The following is a 20,344-nucleotide window of genomic DNA, read 5'->3' as shown; positions in this document are numbered from 1 at the left end:
AACTCAAGCTAGCAGCACCTTTTAGGTAGGCAATGCTAAACATAATGGTAACACTGGCATTTGCTCTATGTGGTGAGATACTTCAGATCTGTTCCCATGCATTGATCTTTGGTAAATAAACTTTTAAAACCCTAACAACATATTTATTCCATGGAATGGGGAGAGAAATCTCTGTGCCTGGACTAACTGCTGTGCACTTTTTCTTTCTAAACTTTTACAGCTTAAAGCATTTGTTTGTGTGCATGTTGATTTTTTGATTAGCCAGTACTTGCCTCTTTTTTTACTAAGTGTTTGTTTCTTTTCAGGAAATGGTTTGAAAATGCTCATGAAGAGGGCTTTGAAGTTTAAGGATCCATTGTTAATGAAGATGATCAGAAATATTTCACAACATGATGGGCCAACTAAAAGCCAGTTTATTGTAAGTATTAGGTCTTACCTGATGTGATCTCTGGTTTTTATCCTTCTGAAAAGTCTGGCTCTGGAGAGCTGCTGTGGTTTGTTTTGTAGGGTGTCCAGTTGAAGTTTCCTTGTCTGTCCTGGGGTGATTTATGTTTTGTTTTATAAGGCTATCTCAGCTGCTAGATCAGAGTTTGGATTCCCCACTAAGGGGAAAACAGGCCTTAAGCCTTATCCAGTAAGTTTCAAAACAAACACACAAACCCAAGCAAACAAACAAAAATGCCCCAGCTGCTGGGGTGAACATCATAACAAGTAAGTTATCCTAAATTTCTGCTTTTGGACCTAGAGATAAAAATCTGGTGCTTTTTTTTTCCCCCACAGTGCTAAGTGTGTTTTATTTGTGGGTATTTTAAATATGTAATATTTAAATATTGATCCTGTAAAGCCACCCTTTCAAAAGAAAGGAGGAAAACACAGCATGAAGGTTTTAAACATACTCTTACATGTGGATTGAATATCAAATTGTCTTAAAGCAGTATAAAATAAGTAGAAGCCATTATTCCCCTGTTCATGTCCTCAGGCAATCTTGTAGTTATTAATTAAAATCTTTAGGTAAGGAACTCCATTACTACCAGTAATGCAGGATGGTTTTCTCTATCCTCTTTTCCTTTTTTTTAAGAGCTTTTTGAAGCTCTGTGCTGTAGTAACTACTTTTGGAACATTGAAACAAAGATCCACATTCCTTGAAAGTGAAAGGATGTAGGGGAAGAGTGCTGAAATGTTTTCTTGGATTATTCATCAACTGGAATTGAAACTGCCTTATTAATCCTTATTTCAGGAGCAAAGTTTCTTTAGTTTTTTTTTTTTTTTTGAGAACTAGCTTTAGTTTGGCTAAGATGTGAGTTCTTCAGAAACCCAAATTATCCATTTGTAATGCTCGCTGCTGTATTTTCTTCAGGAATATGTTGGTGATTTAGCAGCTCAAATATCAAATTCAGAAGAAGAAGAATTTGTGATTGAATGCCTGGGAACACTTGCAAATTTGACCTTACCAGAGCTGGACTGGGAACTTGTGCTGAAGGAATACAAACTGGTTCCATATCTCAAGGATAAGTTAAAACCAGGTCTGTACAAAGTTGGGTTTGGCTTCCAAAGCAGAGTTTCTGTAAGATTATTTAGAGTGCTCAGAGCAGAGTCCATTTACCTTTATAATTTGTGGTTGTTTAGGAAAACATAACACTGAAGAATAGAATCATGTCTGCAGATAAATACACAACTGCCAGTAGATTAAGAATTCCTGAGAGAGGTGATAGTTCCTATTTCTGCCTTGTGCCTTAGCAGGTTCTGCTGAGGATGACCTTGTGTTGGAAGTGGTGATCATGATTGGGACTGTGTCCATGGATGACTCCTGTGCTGCTCTGCTGGCCAAATCTGGGATCATCCCTGCCCTCATCGAGCTGCTGAATGGTAAACTGGCCATGTGTGACAGCAGGAGCTGTGATTGGCATTGCTGTTCCCTTGCAAGGCAGGGCTTGGGCTTTGTGTGGGGAAGGAGCAGCAGTTACTCTGTTAGTGATAGATTCTGAGTGCTGGTTCCATAGATTTGGCTTTTCCAGCACGTTCACAACTCTTTAACCATCAAAAGCTTCTATTGTGAGATTTGAAATTGTGCTGGATTTTTCCTCTCCTTGCAGCTCAGCAGGAAGATGATGAATTTGTCTGCCAGATCATCTATGTATTTTATCAGATGGTGTTCCACCAAGCCACCAGAGATGTCATCATCAAGGAAACACGTATCTTTTTACTGATTAAACATCTGGAGTTGCAGCACTTAATTTGCCATTGCTGGTGCTTGACTTCTGTTTCTCTTGCAGTAACCTCATGATCTCAGAGGTTTCTTTGTAAATGTTTATTTCAGCTGAAGAAAAAAACCCAAGCAGCCTAAGCATGTAAAGGGACTGTAAGATTAATAGTAAAGATGAAAACTTAGTTTGCTTTGAAGCAGGGAGGGGAGTAGGAGGGGATCACTGCACCAGCTGACTCATTAGTTGCTATCCAATCTGATTTACTGAATTTGTTTTGCAAATCATAATGAAATTCACAGTTCATAGAAGAACATATGTAGAGCATAAGCAAACTTTTTGTATTGTACAGTTATACAAATATGTTGCATGGTCTGAAATTTTGTGGGTCTTAAATGAATGTTGAATCTTATTGAAGCATTCAGAATGAGCTGAAAGAGCCCTGGGAGGGATAGCAAATTAGTGATTACATTGCTAGCAATAGAAAGGATACTTCTTCATGTTCTTTTTGCCTTTAATCTCTGTGGAATATCTGGGAAGCCATTTGGGTGGTTGTTCTTTGTGTCCTGTGTGCACTCCTAGGTTGCTGCTTTAAAAAATTAAAGATAAGAAGTTGCATCTCTTGCTAATTCTGGAACGATAAAGCAGCAACAATTAAAATTACTTTCTTGCTACGTGAGATGAAAAATTCCTGCAAATTAATGAAATTTGAAGAACCCACAGTTGTGAGGGAGGGAAAAAAAAAATTTCTCCTTAACAGTTGCTGTGCAGAAGCTCCAGCATACCTCATAGACCTGATGCACGACAAAAACGCTGAAATCCGCAAGGTCTGTGACAACACTCTGGATATCATAGCGGTAGGTCTGCCTTCCTTCATCCTTCCAGAGCCTCTTTGCACTAGAGAATTCCAAAAGAACTAAATGTATTGCTAATTGAAAGTATTTTTCTTGTGCAGCTTTTTAATCATATGGATAAAAGATGAATTTTCAAGGCACAATGATAATCGTTAGGCTGTGCATCAGAAAGTGTGTGTGTACTTTGAAAATTCATCCAAGTTAACTTTACACTTCTTAAAAGTGCTTTTAGACTTCTATAAATTAATCACATTATGTAAGTGTGCCAAGCTTTCATTATTTCTTAGTTCTCCAAACAAATGGCTCTTGTTACCCAGCAGCTTTATTCAGCTTCTCTGCATTGCCTGGTGCCAATATTTATTTCAAAAGGAAAATGTGGCAGTAATCCTGATGCTGGCTGTTCCCTGCTGAGGGAACAGACACACTAATATTGTGTTCACCTTTTGGATAGGCTTCCTTCAGCTATCCATGGATCACAGTCAGCTTTTGGGATTGGAAAAGTTGGAATTTAAAAAAAATTGGAAAAAAGAATACTGAATTATCAAGTGCTGCTGAGGATTGTAGTGACTCTACATCCTTTTGGGTATAGAGTAGCTGTCATGAAATTAAATTTTATAGTCAAAAACAATTGAACAGCAGTACCTATGGCTTTTTCAGTCATCTATATTGTTCCTTTTTCAGTTTAATTACATGTATTGCAGCTTGTTCTCTGAAAAGTTCAGTATAGTTTAAGCCTAACTTACACTGCACAATACTATATATAGTCTGGTTTGGCTTCTTCTGTTATACTCATTAATAATGTCTTCTAATTTAACAGTGAAATAACATTTTCTGAACTGGAATGCTTTTTAGCTGGCTCTGTCTTTTCTTCATGGAGGTATGGAATGAAAATTTGCTCCAGAGGCAGAGTTGCTGTTGATATTCATTAAGGACTAGATTTAAACTCAGATGAATTTGCACTTAGTACTTATTTATGATAGGCATCATGTTCAGTTTAACACAATCAGCTGTTTCTAGGGACATCTCCAATAGGAACAGTGGAAGGACTTCTTAAAATAAAGTCTCATTCTGGGTGAGGCTGCACAATCTGAGTGCATCCAACACTTGTTTTACCTTGAGGCCAGTGCAGTTTCCAAGTGACTCACATGTTGGTTTGTTCCTATGGGGAAGCTTTACAGTGAGGTGTGTTATAATATTATTAAGCAAAATTTATAGATTCTAGAAGAATAAACATATAAAAATACAGTTTTATATCCAATATTACCATCTGAATAAAATGTACTTGGCTTTGTTTCCCTTCCTAAGAATATGAAATCTTTATGCTCACCATGAGTCAGTGAGGAGTGCTAAGATAATGGACAGGAAAAGTTTCTCAACTTGCAAAAAGCACTGGACAGGGCTTTCAGGAAGGAAACCCCTTCCTTCTTTCTTGAGGAAGAATAAAGGGGAGAAGTGATGTGGCACTCTGGTTATTGGGGGTGGAGGAGGAGACACCAAACACACACTGAGAGCAGCTTGCATGGTGTGGTAAGTTATATTTTTCATTGCTTGTGAGCACTGCCACACTTAGAATGGTGCTAGCTGGTGAGTTAGGAGAATTCCTTTTCCAAGAAGGTTTTCTGGCTTTATTATCTGGGTGTTGGGGCTATAAGCTGCATAAACACCATGCCCCTGAGGGGAACAGGAAGCATAATGTGCTCTCTTTTCTGGAAGAGAAAAAGAACCACTAATTATTTGATTGCTTTCTCAGTCATGTTGGAATCTGGTTGCACTTGTATCTCTCAGTACAAAAAATCACAAGCAAAAAATGCAGTGTATTCTAAATAGTGATGATAGGAATTATAAGAGAGAAGGTTATCAGAAGCTCAGATCTGGGTAGGTGTTAAAGGAATGTTACAGCAGGCTGTAAACACAGAGGTGTTTGGTTGGGGGGCAGTTTTACACCAGCAGTGCCTGCTGAGGTGTCTGAACAGTCTCCAACAGTGGTGGAACTTATCTCTGCTAAATCCACAACAAGCAAACCTTCACTTCTCAGTCTTGTTGCACACATGCTGGCAGGAATGGGTCCTCTGATGGAAATCAGAAAATAAATGTTGGGGAGTAGATTTGAAAATAATTTCTACTCAGGGAGACAAATGCTTCTTTCACTCATCAATGAGCTGTATATACTGTGATTGAAATAGCACTGGAGAAAATCACATGGCTTATAAGCCTTAGGGGAGAAATGCTTTCTGTAGTAAAGTAATTGTCACAGAAATTATGGAAATGTTACACTAGTGATGATTTGTTTAATATAGCTTGGCTGGACTCTGCCACTGATGAACTGAAACAGATGTGCTGCTTTAGCTCAGAATATACTGGGCAGTGTCAGCTTTGCACTGGGAGAAGCAAGAGATCCCTTTTGTCAGAAAAAGTCTGAGTTGATGATTTAGGAGTGCTTCAGTCTCAGTCACGTGCTGAGCTTTGGCAGCAAGCAGCCAGTTCAGTGTTCTTGTACCCCTAAAGTGGGGCAGCTCTCAGGGCTTAGCTGAAAGCCTGGAATCAGCAGCTGCTATAGGAGTCTCAAGCAAATTAATTTCCATCTTCCCCTGCTTCAGAAGCCTGGAGAGCTGCAACTCCAAGCTTGTGGAAAGAGATGTCAGCTTACCTGAGATGGTTTTATTCTGTTCACTTTAGGCAACATTATCAAGAGCCAAGGGAGCTACTAATCTCTCAGGTTTCTTATTATTTTTCTGCTCCTAGCTGAGTTTTATTGCAGTCAAACTATTTTCCTCATTTATTCAAATGATATTTAATTAACCATCATCAGCTCCTAGGACTCTGTATTCTGACCCTCCCCCTTTCCCCTGATTTTCCTCTTCATTGCCTTTGCAGCTTTGAATCCAGACCTGCTGTACCATTTTTTTTCTCTTGTGATCAAGAGTGGATCACAACACTCCTGCAGCAGTAAAACATCTTTCAGATAGTTACAGCATTGTCCATGGGATTTAGGAAGGGCCTCATGCCTAAGGTGATTTTCCAGCTCTCATTTTTTGCCCTGGGTACTTGTAATAAATGGCAAATAATGTTTGCCTTGTATGGAATTCATTGTTAATGAGCAGCTTGCCTTTTTCTGTGTTAGCTAAGCTCCCTGATAGAAATCCTTCATGTTGGGAATGCTGGAATTTCACCTAAAGAAGCAGGAATGTGCTGTGAACCCTCTGTGCTCTGGGATTTGGGGCCAGCTGTATGAGATGTTGGCCAGCGCTCTTAGAGTCAAGGAGGAGCAGAGCACAGGGATTTGGTGTGAGCTTTCTTTGAATAGGCAGCATGCTCTGAAAATAGATAACCTTTGACTCCAGCCTGGTGTCCTCTTTCCATGAAGAGTGCTGTCACTCCAGGAAAAAAGGCTCTCCCTTCACTTGACAGGACCCCTTTCTGTGGTGCATCTTGTTACCCTGTAGTAAACATGAAAACAGAGGGGTGTGAGGGGCTGGGGCTGCAGCTGAGCTGCTGAAGTTTGCTCTGCTCATTGTTCAATTTGCCAACAGCCTGTTTTGGTGTTGGTTGTTTTTTGTGGCTCTGCCTGCAGCAGAGTAACCACAGGCAGCTTTAGATAGGGTAAGAGTGTCCTGATTGTTTTTGTCTTCACATAAAACCTGCCTTGGACAGATTCCTTTTCAGCGCTGCTCTCTGGCTTTGTGGGACTGGGAAGGTGAGCCAAACCCCTGATGTGTTACTTGCATAGCAGGTTGCCAGTGAGATAGCTTACATTCCTCCAAAAGGGAAGGAAAAGAAGATTTTCTAGTCTGCTACTGGCAATATAGGAACTTTGAGGGTGCCCTACATTTTATGGAGCCACCTAAATTTAGAGGGCATCAATGGTTACTCTTTTTTCCTTGCCTTGCCATTAGTTTCATCTGTCAGATTTCTGTGAGCTTACTGTCAGAATAAGTTTATTGTTACAAAGCTGATTGTGAAGCAGTGACTCCAGGTTGCACAGGTGTAAAGGGTGGAAGGATTTTTTTTCCTGCCCTGTGAAGGAATTGCCCTGCAGTGGTATTTATCCTAAGGTAGGTGTGGTAGACACCTGCAGAAGGTGATCCCTAACATCTGGTTCTCTCCTTGGTTTATAAAGGAGCTAAAATCACATGCCAAACTTTTGGATAGCTAGACAAGATAAATCTTTTCTTTCTTAATAAGTGGTTAATTGAATGTTTTATGTAAACAGTAGGTTTTTAATGAAGAATGTAACAAATCATTTAAGTAGAGCCTTGAACATAATGAGCCTTCTACTTATTGTACAGCAGTTTTGGTTCAGTATGAGGAATCACATCAAATGAACCTTATTACAGAGCCAATTAAAGGGCAACCACATTAAAGTGCAAAGGAAAATCTGTTTTTCATCAGCTGTGAGGGAACACAAAGCAGATCTGTGTAGCTCTGTGTTATCCTATAGTGTGTTAATCAGATACAAGGTGTGACGGAAGCCAGTGACAAAGGGGACCCTGATAGGGAACAGACACGCTCTGATAATGGGCCAGTTAACGCTTCATAATGTTTCAATGCTTCAGTGGTAAACAAAGCTGCAAGGAGAACTTCAAAAAGGATGGCACATTCCTCCCAGAGTCAGGCCATACATCTTCTATGACACTTCTGGATTTATGGAAACCGAATGTTAAAAGCAGTGATGTCAGGGAGCTCCAAAGAGAATCAAATCAGCTTTGAGAATTCCTCCTTTTAAGTTTCTGACCATGACTGGGGTGTTTGAAGGGGTGGTGCTGGAAAATAAGCACATTCTGTTCACCTTCTCATCTCCCTTGCTGTGCTTTTCCAGTAGCCTGACATTTAAAAGGACTGGAGGGCTCAAAGCTATAGCTGGATCTCCATAATTTTTAGCTTTCTGGTTTCATGTTTGAAGAAATTCCCTTGTAAAGGAGGAGTGCTTCATGTGTTTAAAAACCAAAACCCAACCAAAACAAAATAATAACCCTCCCCCACAAAATAATAATAAAAAATATTTTAATAGCTTAAAATATAATTGCTGGAAGACTTGCAGTGTTTTAGGGAATTGTTTTGCTCTAAATGTCTTTAATTTGGTTTCTTTGTGCCTTTTGGCTGTAGTCCTGCATTTACAGCTTTTCTTCCATTCTGATGTTATTCCATTAATCATTTACCCAGTGGTGGTTCTGCATATTTCCATGGAAAATCTACAGATATATCCCTGATCTAGCTCTACTGAAATGGACTTCTTTAGTGCTGAGGTTCTGTAAATCATTCTAGATTATTGCAGATCTTCCTTTTCTGTGATTGCTGCCAGAATGAAACTCCTGACAAAACTGATCATTGATCTAATTCTGGGGCAGTCACTTCTTTGTAACATTTGTACCTTGCTGTTTTCACTGAGAATGAACAACAAGAACAAAGATGTCAAAGTACTTGAATGGATAAATTGTGGTTTTTAAGTAATTGCTGTTCAATTGCTAATACTTTTCCAACGTAATAGGTTTCCAAAATAATTGCTAATAATTTTCCAAAATTTAGATGAATGATAGAGGAAAAATATCTGGGAGTCTTAATCCTCTTAATATAGGATGGGAAATGTAGAATATGTAGGAATATTCTGCCCTGCTGTCATGAGCTGAAGGAAAAATCAGTAAGAATCTGAGAAATGTAAAATGATTTTTGCATAAGGAGATAAGAAGTTGATGTCTATTTCTGACAGACATTCAGCATGTTCAGACAGTGGTGTGAGTGGAACTCTGGTGTCAGGAAGTGGGATACATTTAGGGTTGTGACTTCAGGAATATTCAAGTGTTTTCCAAGTGCATTGGTGGTAAATGTGAATGAGGTGATTTAGCTGATGGCCTTTTGGCTTTTGAGAACTTTGAAAAGTAAACAGGATAATGTAAAAGGGATTCAGCTTTCACAGAGGTTAATCTAATTTGCTGTTTGTTAAATTTGTTTATTTTCCTCCCTTTCTTTGCAATCATGACTTCTGGGAATAGTGTTCTTAAGAGTGCACTATGATTTCTGGCAGTTACAAGATGTTTCTCTAAAGCTTGTAAGTAATTCCCAACTGCTGGAGGGTGACATAACAGCCAGCCCAGGGGTTAGCTCTGCCAGATGCAGCAAAGGAGCTGTTTCCAAGGTGCTGGTCAGATGTCATCATTGAAAGTCATGCCTTGTCTTTTTTTTATAGGTAATTTTATAAATCTCAGTGATGAGCTTGCTTTTTCCAAGTTTTTACTGTTACTTCTAGTTTTTCTTTATAATCAAGAGTGAAAATGAGGGAAAAAAATCAAGAAGTAGCCTGAGGTGTTCTTTTCCAAACAGTATGTAGTGTAAGTGTGTGTTTGTTGAGTTTTGGTCTTGTCTTTCTCCCTCCCTAGGGCTGCAGTAATTCTGACAGACACAAAGTGGAATTTTGCTTCCCTAGGCACTGAGAATACAGATCCCACAGGTGATACCTGCTCTGGGTGTGGAAGTTGTGCAGGACACCATGTTTAGGACAGGATCACTGAACAGGAGTGTCAGATGGTGAGGAGTGGAATTAGCAAGGTGTAGAAATCAGTATTGATCATAGGTGGAATTGGAGAAATTGAGAATAATGAAATCTTGGATGTTCTAGATACCTGTTGGCAATGTCAGAGAAGCCTTTGCCAGACTGGCAGGGCCAGCTGGTTTTTGTGTTATTACACAAAAAAGACACAGGGAAGAGAGTGTTCCCTGTGGAACACATAGACAGCAATGAAGACAAGGCTGGTTGAGTATTAAGTCAGTTAAAAACCTCTAGTTCAGATTGTGGAGCTTTCAGAAGTTTAACCTGAGCTCCTAAACCAGCTGATTCTGCCTTCTCTGCTATTTTTTGTCCTCTGGTTGTAGGCAGATCTACTTTGGCAGGTCAGAAATTCCACTTCCACAACCAAGGCATTGTCACTAATTGTGTGACATCTTCAGGGCTAAGTAAAACAGATGTTTAAAGCCTTAAACTCCTCTGAGGAAAGTATATCTAGATCATGTGTTCACCACCATGAGAGTTCAGAAATTATTTTCAACTTTTCTCTCCTTTGTAGTTAGGTCAGAAGTGGAGTGGGATGTGTTCCATAAGGATATTTCTTCCCACAAGAAGAAATATTCTGGCTAGGGATATTATTCTTGCTCACAATACTTTGGTTTAAAAAAGCACAAATTGTGGTGCATTATTTGTGACTATTCCCAAATGGATACAATCTGCAGATTTCATGTGTTGATGAGCTACCTAGAGGTAGCTGGGCCTTATCATTCCAGCAGGATTGAGGAGCTGAGTGTTACCCATGGGAAATCACCAGCCCTAAATCTACTCTGTTCAGAAGATCCCTCTCAGAACAGCTGATTGCAGTGACCATAGGCTATCTCACTTCATGCTGCTGTTCCTTTACACGAATATCTCATCATTGAGTGCAATTAGGCTGTAATCCAGATTGAAATGTCATGCCTGCATGTTTTTCCATAGTGACTGGAACCTATATCCTGTTTTACTCAGCTTTCTGGAGAAGTTCCCCTCAGAGTTTACTTGCCTGCCGTTTTTGTGGTTGTTAGACATTGTACATAACATTTGACATGAAGTTGAAATTAAATTCTTGCTGGAGCTCATGAAAGAAATTTGTTTTATCACAGCCTTTTTCCTTAATAGATTTTTTAGTAACTAGTTGTCCTAGGAAATGCTCATCTAATGAAGATGTGCAGTATTTGGCCAGTGTTAATAATTAATTACTAAAAATCCCCTGGAGATTGGCAGTAATTGGGTCTTCTTAATTAAACCAAATGAGGAGACTGCTGATGGAACTGTTCTGTTGAAAGCAGGAGTTTTTTCTGGATGGAATGAAGTTCCAAACCATGAAGGGAAGATTGTACTGCTGTAGCACAAACCCATATAATTCCCAATGCTTGCAAAATCCCTTTTGCTCAAAGAACATGCAGCTGAGCAGAGCATTGAAGTCACTGGGCCCTGAGCTGGCATTTTTGCTGATGTTGGCTTCCCCTGATGTCACTGTAGGACACAAAACAACACAAGCACACACCCTGCTGCTCTCAAGGTGAAGGAAAAGGGAAGTTTATAAATGTTGGAGTCAGATAATAGTTTTCCAAAAGTGACAGTGGATTGGAGGGTGAAAGTGCCACATCTCCAGTGACACTGGCCAAACCAACAGTCCATCAAATTTCTCCTCCTCCATAAAAGAAGGAAAGTTCGTTACAAGAATGTCAACATCAGAAGGCTTAGAAAAAAATCTTAAAAAATCAGGGTGACACCCTGCCATTTCCTGTTACACCAGCTGTGTCTACAGCTGATCCTAAAGCAGTGTGTGGTGATTTTTACCAGGAATATGATGAGGAATGGGCTAAAAAAATCCAGACGGAGAAGTTCCGATGGCACAACTCGCAGTGGCTGGAGATGGTGGAGAGCCGGCAGATGGACGACAGCGAGCAGTACCTGTATGGGGATGACCCCATCGAGCCCTACATCCACGAGGGGGACATTCTGGAGAGACCTGACCTCTTCTACAATGCAGGTAAAGCAGCACTGTCAGTGTCCAGCACTGGGATTGCCACCTCTGCATTTGCAGTGGGAGCTTGAGCTGGGCCTGACTCAGCCGTGGTTGGGTTTGTCCTTGTTGGGGTTGATGCCATGGAATGCCTACCTACCTAGAACAAGATTAAGACAATAAAAGTGTTTATTATTATTTAGCTATTTGAAGGCCTTCAATATACCTTGGGCATCTGTTTCTCTGCTTGGTTTATAGAGGCACAGAGTTAAAATCACATGCCTAACTTTTGAATAGCTAGACAAGATCAATTTTTTCTTTCTTAATAAATGGTTAATTGAATCTCTTATGTAAACAGTAGGTTTTTAATGAAGAATGTAACAAATCACTATGTAGAGCCTTGAACATAATGAGCTTTGTACTTTTTGTACAGCAGTTTTGGTTCAGTATGAGGAATCACATCAAACAAACCCTATTACAGCCCAAATTAAAGGACAACCACATTAAAGTGCAAAGGAAAATCTGTTTATCATTCCTCCTTGGGCAGCCAGAAGCCTCCAAAGGGCTACACCCAGGATGGACAATGGTCACAAGTTTCTCAGACAATTATAAGTTTGTTCATTCACATATCAGGGGTTAATCCTCCAATTACAGCTTCAGGTAGTGAAGTTATACTCCCTCAGTTTGCTCCTCCCCATTTCACTTTTTGTTCATACTTCTCAGGGCCTGAAGCTGCAGGGTGTCCTTGAGTTTGAGGCCCAGAGGGATTGTTTTGTCTGACCAAAATGTGAAGGCAGCAGCTGAAACTGTATAGAATTTAGAGTTATACACTAAATCAGTACAGGATCTGAAAAATCTAAAATCCTAAGGCATCAGGATGTTAGTGATGGTTTAAGTACTACACATCCATGATTTTAGGACATGTTACAGGTCTGCAGGAATATGAGTAAACCTGTCTCAGATAGCTGGTGGACCATGACAGTGGAGTCAAGTAAAGATAGCCCAGCCTTGTTCTTCCCACCTATTTCTTGTGTCCATAGTTTGTTTGCTCTGTAAACAAAACCCTCTCACCCCTGTTAAATTCACAGCTGTGGGATTTATGCTGAATTTTGTTGTGCCTATTGTGTTAGTTGTGCAATGGGATTTTTATTGCAGATATTGATGAAAGACTTCACTTGATTCTCAGCAAAATTGTAGATTCCTTAGCAGAGGCCATCATTTCACAACTTTAATCTATCTGTATGATTTTTTTGCTGTTGTATATCTGGGATTTAGGGAAGTGTGTGGATCTCTTCTGTAAATGCTGATTTATCTAATCCAGTGCTGCCAGATGTTCAGGACAAAGGTCCAATAAAACTTTGCAGCAGACTATAATGAAATAATTTGGCCCAGTGGATAAATGTCTTCATAACTTTTTGTAACTAGGAGTTGGCTTACCCTCTCCAGCTTGTGGGTTTAGATCCTCTTCAAGCTCCTGGATAACTGAGTGCATGAATTTTTGCTTTTTTTTTTAATTGCTGGGTTTGAGTCTGTGTTTTTCATTTTCCACAGAAGTGTCCAGTCCTCTGCCACGAAGCATGAGTCACAAAACTCTGTGACTCTGAATCAGTTTGCAGGAAGAGTAATTAGAAAAACAAAACCACTAAATCCCATTGTCTTCACTCATAGCTGCTGCAAGAAAATAATTGTGCAAGATCTCAGTAGCATTTCAAATATTGTTCTCAAAGGATATCAGAACATAAAGCTTCTTTTTCTTCTGCCATAGCTACTTGCCTCTTAGTGTGATAATTTTTCCCTTTTGGATTTTTTGTGCTGGAATTGATACTTGACTGGAAAGGAAGGGTAGAATTCTGGTGATATGTTCTGCAGATGGTTTGAAATGTGTTTTTGGTTTTAAAGGTAGCCCTTTTTCAAGAGTGGTTATATTCAAAAGGTAGGTTCACTTCTCAGGTTCATTGCAGCAAATGTCAGTAATTGTGTGCTTCTGCAATTTCCTAGACTTCAACTTTTGAAATGTGGCATCTCAAAAGGGACATAATACTCCTTTGAAAGTTAAGGTTAAGGTACCAATTGGAGCAGAGATTTGGGTTCTGAAGGACAGATCATTACTTAGTGAAAAAAACCAAACCCACCAAAAGTACAAATCTTTGTGCAGCCAGAAATGAAATACTTGTATTTCAGTTTGATAATTTTAGAAGTGATCTACACTGATGGCTGACAGCACAAGTCCCACCTTGACCATAATCATTTTTGAGCTCACTGATGGCAAGATAAGTTCCTTAATTCATGACAGACCAATCTCTCTCTTGCACAGGAATTTAAATCTACATGAAAAATGTGGTAGAATCTCTGAAGTTACCTTCCTGAGCTCAGTGCCTCTCTTGCTCTGAAAGTACATAACCTAATTTATGTTGAAATGTACATAACAACAGATGTCCTTTAACTGTGTAATCACATTTTCTGCAGCTGATGCTCTCCATGTGCTTTCATTTTCCTATACATTCATGTGAGCCATAATTCTGAGTGTTATGGTTTGACTGTTAACACTCTTGATTGAAGACACTTTAAGTAGTGGTAGCAGTAGCCTCAGAGTTAAAATGTAGTGCTTGCTTTATTAATACAGAGACATATGTCATATTTCAGTTTCTCTTAACCTAGCCTGGCTATTTAAAATGCATAGTCACTTACTTACATGGATTGCTTTTGATCTGAAGTGCTGCAGGTATAAAAGTGATCATGCTCCTCCTCATTTCAGTTCAGTGGAGCATACAGACTAGGAGGTGAGCTAGAGAAATTTGGCACAAGCCTTAATAAAGGCTATTTCAACTTTCCTTTCACTTCTTTGCACATTTTCTGTTTGTGTGATGTCACAGGGCACCCCTGTCCTGCTGAACATGCTGAGAGACAGGAATATTGATCCCTGCCAGAACTCCTGCTTGTCAAGTCATACTCCTTCACATACTGTACACACATGTCTGCAATTAGAACATGGCCATGTACAGCAATCTGATGCTGCTAAAATGTGGGCTGATCATGGCTGGCATTTTTCATTTGCAATCTGCTGCCTTGCATTCAGTCACTTTCCCATGAGGTATTATCTTCTAAATGAATCTCTGTAGCACCTCATCAAATGTCTGTTAGAAATCTAGATGTGTCAATTCTATTCCTTTTATCACTTGTCACTATATTATCTTCAAAAAACATCAGGTAAATTCATAAAGCACGGGGAGATTTGTTTGAATGCCAGAGTCATCATCTCTAAGCCCTTGTGTCTGTAAGTAACTTTCCACTGCTTCCTGTGCAGGCAGTTTTAGTAGTTTGGAAACCACAGAGGTTAAGCTAAGTGGCCTGTGACTCCCTGGATCTTATCTCTCTTTCTTTAAAGTGGAATGGCATTTGTAACTTCCTAGTCATTAGGAATCTCTGTGTTCCCTCTCTTAAACTCTTAATGTATCAGTCTGGGTGTACCTGTTTCTGCCCTGGTTTTATGGGGATGCTTTCTGCACTTCAGGTCTGGAATGGTTTTCATACAGTGATGGAGACAAACTGATGTAGGGGCTGTTTAAATGAAAGAGCTTGTTTTATCTGATTAGAGCCTAATACTAATTACCAAGTAAGAACTGTGCCCTTAATATTAAAAAGAAATGTGTTTTGTGAATGGGAGCAGCAAAGAGTTAAGCTGGGTTCTCATTCAGCTGGGGTCAGTTCAGTGACTTTACTTCAAAGACACTCTCTGGGTTTACACTGATGGAACAGAAGGAAGATGTTAGCTCCTGATTTTCTTTTCCTCATAAAGCAGGCAGAGACTGTGAAGCCTTTAAGGAATATTTCTGGCTTTACAAATGTCTGCATCTTCACATGTCAGTGTTGTAATGTAAAGGGAGCACAAAAAATCTTTAACCTGTGTTTTTGAGAGGATATCACAGGAAAAGCCTGCCCTTGTTGGGAAGAGCTCTGAGATATTAAAAGATGGGCAAGAGAAATAAGTTTGAAGTCACTTTCTTGTTTTTCTCCACAAGTTTGAAAAGATACAGTGGTGCAGTGTAGAGTCTGCACAATTAAGACCTTTGCTGCTTTTTTATTTTTATGCTGCTGGCCCACATTAATGTTTTACCTTTCTCATTACTTGTTTTCTGTGCTTACTTTGATGGGTGAGACAAGATTTGTCTTGAAATAACTTTTATAGTCTTAAGGAAGAAGGGCTAAGAGAATATTTGTTAGGTACAGCATTTTTCAGGGCAGTGGGCTGAAGCTCCTTGGAGTCCCAGTAAGGACTTGTTTGTACTTGAAGTTGCTGGGTTTCAGTATTATTGTTGATTTTTGTTCCTCACAGAAATATTGTAAGTTAAATTCCTTTTGAATTGCTAAAAGAAACCAGGACAGGTGATTTTGGCCACTTTCCCTCAATCCTTCTCTTGACAAGTGGCTGTGTTTTGTTTTCTAGATGGGCTGATAGTCCCTGATGGAGCAGTGAGTCCTGATATCTTTGGGGATTACCAGCTGCAGAATGGAGACCTGGTTGGGCAGCACCCCTTCTCTGCCAAGTAAGTAGCTCCTACTGAAGAATTCTTATCATCCAACAAGTTTCTTTTAGGGCTTCATTTGTAGTGCTCAGTAATTGTTGCCCCCATAGCAGTAGGAATGATTTACACTGCACAAGCAGTTCTAGTCTGTTGTCTGAATCACATGTCTGTTTTAACATCCTAACATGTTGTAATACATCACAGCTTCTCAAACCTGTGGAATAGAATAATAACACAGAATACACCACCTGTTATGACAACTACTCAAATACTCCTCAGAGTATTTGGGAAACATCTAGAGAGAGGCTTGAGATGCTGATCATCCAGATGATGTTTGTTTCCAATATTCCTAAATTTAAAAGAAGTCTTTCAGCTGCTGTGGGTTTGGTGGTTTTTGGTGTTTTTCCATTAACCTAAGCCTTCCCAAGGTATTCTCAGCTAGATTCCTGAAAATGGGCAACAGGGGCAAAAGGCATCAGCTTTTGCTGATATTCTTGGAGATCTTTCTCAGAATTTCCCCTCTGCTCAAAGACCTCTCCCTCTCAAAGTTGGCAAGCTGTTCCAGTTTGAATTTCTGAATAAACTTCTCCCATGAGTTCAAAATAAAAAAGACTCATTTCCAAGAATGGAATCTTCATAAATCCTGACGCTGTAGAGTTTAGGAAGTGCCTTTTATAAAAACATTAATTCTGTGCACTCACGAGCAGGAAATAGTTCAAACACTTGATAGTCAAGGCACAGCATTTGCTTCAACAGGATCCAGCTATGTGGATATGCCCAGCCCTGGGGCTGAAGCTGTTTCTTTCCAGAGGAAGAATGTTCTTTTCACCACTAACACCTTAAATTTGTAAAATGTAAGTCATTCACAGTATGTACAGATGAAGCAAAAAAGATTTTCCTCCCTTACTTTGGCTTCTTGTAATTAATCAAGGGTGGTAAACAGTTACTTTGGTTGGTTTATTCTACCTGTGATGCCCCAGAAAGCTGAACACTGAGTAAGGGTTGGAGTGGTGGTAACAATATAGAGACAAATTAAAATAACTAACATGCTCAGGGAACACAAAAAGCAAGATTTGAGATGGATCTTCTGAAAAAAGTAAATATTTATACTCAGTAAGCATCAAATTCAGAGTAGTGTGAGGCTGTGTTTGGGAAAGGGGATGCTGGTGCCTGTGCTGATCATTTCCAAATGTTCAACCTTGGTTGCAGAGCTTGCAGGTGGGAGAGAAACTGAGGTAAGTGTGAGCTCTGTGCTGCTCTTGGGGTCTCAGTGGGTCACTCACCATTTTTAACTTCACAGTAGACACACAACCACGAGGTGATGGATTTCTCTGCTCACCAGAACATTGGAGGGTGCTCTCTGCAGGTTTTGGGGAAAGGTGTGTAGGGTAGAGCTTGTAGACTCCTAGAGAAGTTTACTTAGTTAATTTAGAGAAAGTCCCAGTCAAGATACTCTGAAAACAGAGAGTTTTCAGCTGGGAAACAAAACCATCTTCAATGTCCTTGGTTAAAAGTGAAGGCACATCAGTCAGCCTCAAATTGCAGTCCCTCATCAGGGAGCTCCAATATAACCTGCTTTTTAATCTGATTGTATTCCAGCTAACATGAGTGGCAAAATACATCTGGTGTATGCCTAGTTAAATTAAGTTAAATCAACCTTACTTGCATGTTTCAAGGCAAGAAAATTCTGCAGGTTGGCCCATTGCTGATGGCCTCTGGAAATATTGGAATTTCTGTTTGCTAGGAAGATTTCTTCCAATATGATTGCTCCATGGACTTATCTGCAGTCCAGACACACAGACTAATTGGAAACAGTGTGGAGTGCTGCAAATGTTCTGTCTTATTTGTAGCAGAGCAGGAGTGAATTGTTTGATAGAATAGATAGTGGCAGCTGAGTGGTGAATCTGACTGCTCACATGTGGATCATTATGGGCTGGAAGTGCCTGGCGCCAGCAGCCAGGATTTCCTGATGCTCAGACCTAATGTAAAATGCATTAGTGCTCCAAGGCATGAGCCATGGAATTGCCAGTCCCATGGGTCTGGAGCTCCCTTTTCCCAACTGGAATTGGTGTTGGAAGGTAAAACCATACGTGCTACAGAGCCTAATTAAAAATAATAGCAGCAAGTCAAGGCGCTTTTTATGTGTTATATAGTGTACATTTCAGCCACAGCAAAACATCATTCTGGGGGATTTTTATGCTTACAGTTTAAAGCTAACAAGAACCTTATGTCAAGGATTTATTTTTAACCAGTTCCAGCTTTTAATAAATCAAGATTTTTGTTATAAAAAATGGTTCATTTTTTTCTATTAATAATATTTGAATATGTTTTCAGGAAACTTTTTTAGCAAGAAAGCTGAGTTGTGGTTTTCATAGACAATTAGCAAGTCAGTTAATAGTAACATGTCTTGGAAGTTCAGAGAGAGATTGCTAATTATGAGTAGATTCTTGGTTTTGGTCTTTTAATTTGTTATACTTTTTCATTTATTATACATTTATTTGTTATGCCTCTGTCTTCTGGTCTGCCTTTTATGTTAGGCTTTTCAATTCTGTAATAGAAGCAGTTTTTGCTAAGCAATGGGGTGAGTTCTGAAGTCTCTTTGTCAATTTAAGAGAGAGTCTCTTTGCCACTTAAGACCACCCTGTGAATTTTGAGGTAGGTAACAACCATGAGCTGACTTCTTGCTCCTTAGCCTTGAATAATTTAATCCTTTCTTCTTTCTGCATTCCTATGAGAAAGAATGAGGGTATGTTACCTCTTTAATTTCTCTGAGGCTGTTTCCTGTCCTTGCAATGTGCTCAGAGTATGGATCAGGACTTTGCCTTGCCTCCAGGAGGAAAGAAAAGGCAGCCAGAAAATCCCACGTTTTTAGTGGCTGCACATCTGAGAAACTGAGTTTGTGTTGAGCTGGTGTTGGTGCCCTCAGTGCATTACCAGGCCTTGAGTGTGTTCTGATCACCACCCCAGTTTTTGGAGCCAAAGAACTGTGTCTGTGAGCAGTGGCTGTCAAGGACCACAGTGAAACTCAAACTGTCTGGAAGATTTTCCCTGTAAGTTCTGTTTGATAACCCAGCCCCCACCACCTGCCATGTGTCCTATTGTTACTCCAGTTCCATTGTGAACTTCCTTGGCTGGGGGATGCTGTTCTAGCAGAGCTCCAGGGCACCCAGAAAACTCAGTTCCTTTTCAAACCAGGGTACTCTGCCATTGCAATTCCAGGCTGCTTCATTTGGGAAGTTTCAGGGCAATTGGAGCAGCAGCTGTGTCCAAAGGTGCAGTTGCTGAAGTGGTTGACTGTCCTGTGATGCAGCAGGGATGCCGCCAGCATCTCTGGTGGAGTCCCTGCCCCAGGAGCCCCTGGACCCACACACCCAGAGCTGCTGCACAGTCCTGGGAGGGTGGGGAGATGCTTTTGTGAAGTTAAGCAGAACAGGAATTCAAAATAGTTGAATTATGGATAGGCATCTGCACTCACTGGGTTACCACACTGGGGCTGTTCTTCCTGGTCATTTTCAGGAGGGTAACGTGAAGTGGCAGCATTGGCAGTAAAAACATCTCTTGATCTGGGGAAAGAGGCTTTTTTTTTCAAAGACACTGCCTTCCCTTCATGGGATATCTTTTCCTTTGACACCTGGAGTAGTGTTACTCTCAGGAGTTGAGAGTGCCACCTCACATCACCATGCACTGTGAAGTAAGGAACAGCTTTGAAGGGAATTGTAAAAGTATCTAGCCCTGAATTCAACTTTGAAGGGAATTGTAAAAGCATCTAGCCCTGAATTCAGCTTTGAAGGGAATTGTAAAAGTGTCTAGCCCTGAATTCAGCTTTGAAGGGAATTGTTAAAAGTATCTAGCCCTGAATTCAGCTTTGAAGGGAATTGTAAAAGTATCTAGCCCTGAATTCAACTTTGAAGGGAATTGTAAAAGCATCTAGCCCTGAATTCAGCTTTGAAGGGAATTGTGAAAGTATCTAGCCCTGAATTCAGTTTTGAAGGGAATTGTGAAAGTATCTAGCCCTGAATTCAGCTTTGAAGGGAATTGTAAAAGTATCTAGCCCTGAATTCAGCTTTGAAGGGAATTGTTAAAAGTATCTAGCCCTGAATTCAGCTTTGAAGGGAATTGTAAAAGTGTCTAGCCTTGAATTCACTTTGTAGATTTGCTTGCATGCTTGCTGCTCTGGACATATCCCATCCTGATAATTGTTATTTCTGTTATTTGTCATCATGAAGCAGAAGCAGCACAAAAGTGAAGACCTGTGCAGCTGC

At 40.0% G+C, this 20,344-nt stretch overlaps 1 protein-coding gene across 4 annotated transcripts in view; it reads left to right on the top strand.

The window, feature by feature from the left end:
• The window catches only part of KIFAP3 (kinesin associated protein 3), a 67,576-nt gene that overhangs the window by 30,651 nt on the left and 16,581 nt on the right, over positions 1–20,344 (top strand). Inside the window, exons 13-20 of one of the 4 annotated variants that reach the window (XM_063165245.1) lie at positions 306–418; positions 1,358–1,523; positions 1,738–1,866; positions 2,094–2,192; positions 2,973–3,058; positions 11,397–11,586; positions 16,004–16,103; positions 17,292–17,317. In XM_063165245.1, the coding sequence (XP_063021315.1) occupies positions 306–418; positions 1,358–1,523; positions 1,738–1,866; positions 2,094–2,192; positions 2,973–3,058; positions 11,397–11,586; positions 16,004–16,103; positions 17,292–17,316 (908 nt within the window). In that variant the 3' untranslated portion in view covers position 17,317. Of the gene's footprint in view, positions 1–305; positions 419–1,357; positions 1,524–1,737; positions 1,867–2,093; positions 2,193–2,972; positions 3,059–11,396; positions 11,587–16,003; positions 16,104–16,838; positions 16,891–17,291; positions 17,318–20,344 lie in introns of those variants that run through there. The other 3 variants (XM_063165244.1, XM_063165243.1, XM_063165242.1) reach the window with 3 other exon arrangements.

The sequence above is a fragment of the Melospiza melodia genome, chromosome 11 (assembly GCF_035770615.1).
Source record: "Melospiza melodia melodia isolate bMelMel2 chromosome 11, bMelMel2.pri, whole genome shotgun sequence".
In the NCBI taxonomy this organism is placed as follows: domain Eukaryota; kingdom Metazoa; phylum Chordata; class Aves; order Passeriformes; family Passerellidae; genus Melospiza; species Melospiza melodia.
This window is presented reverse-complemented; position numbering and strand designations above follow the sequence as displayed.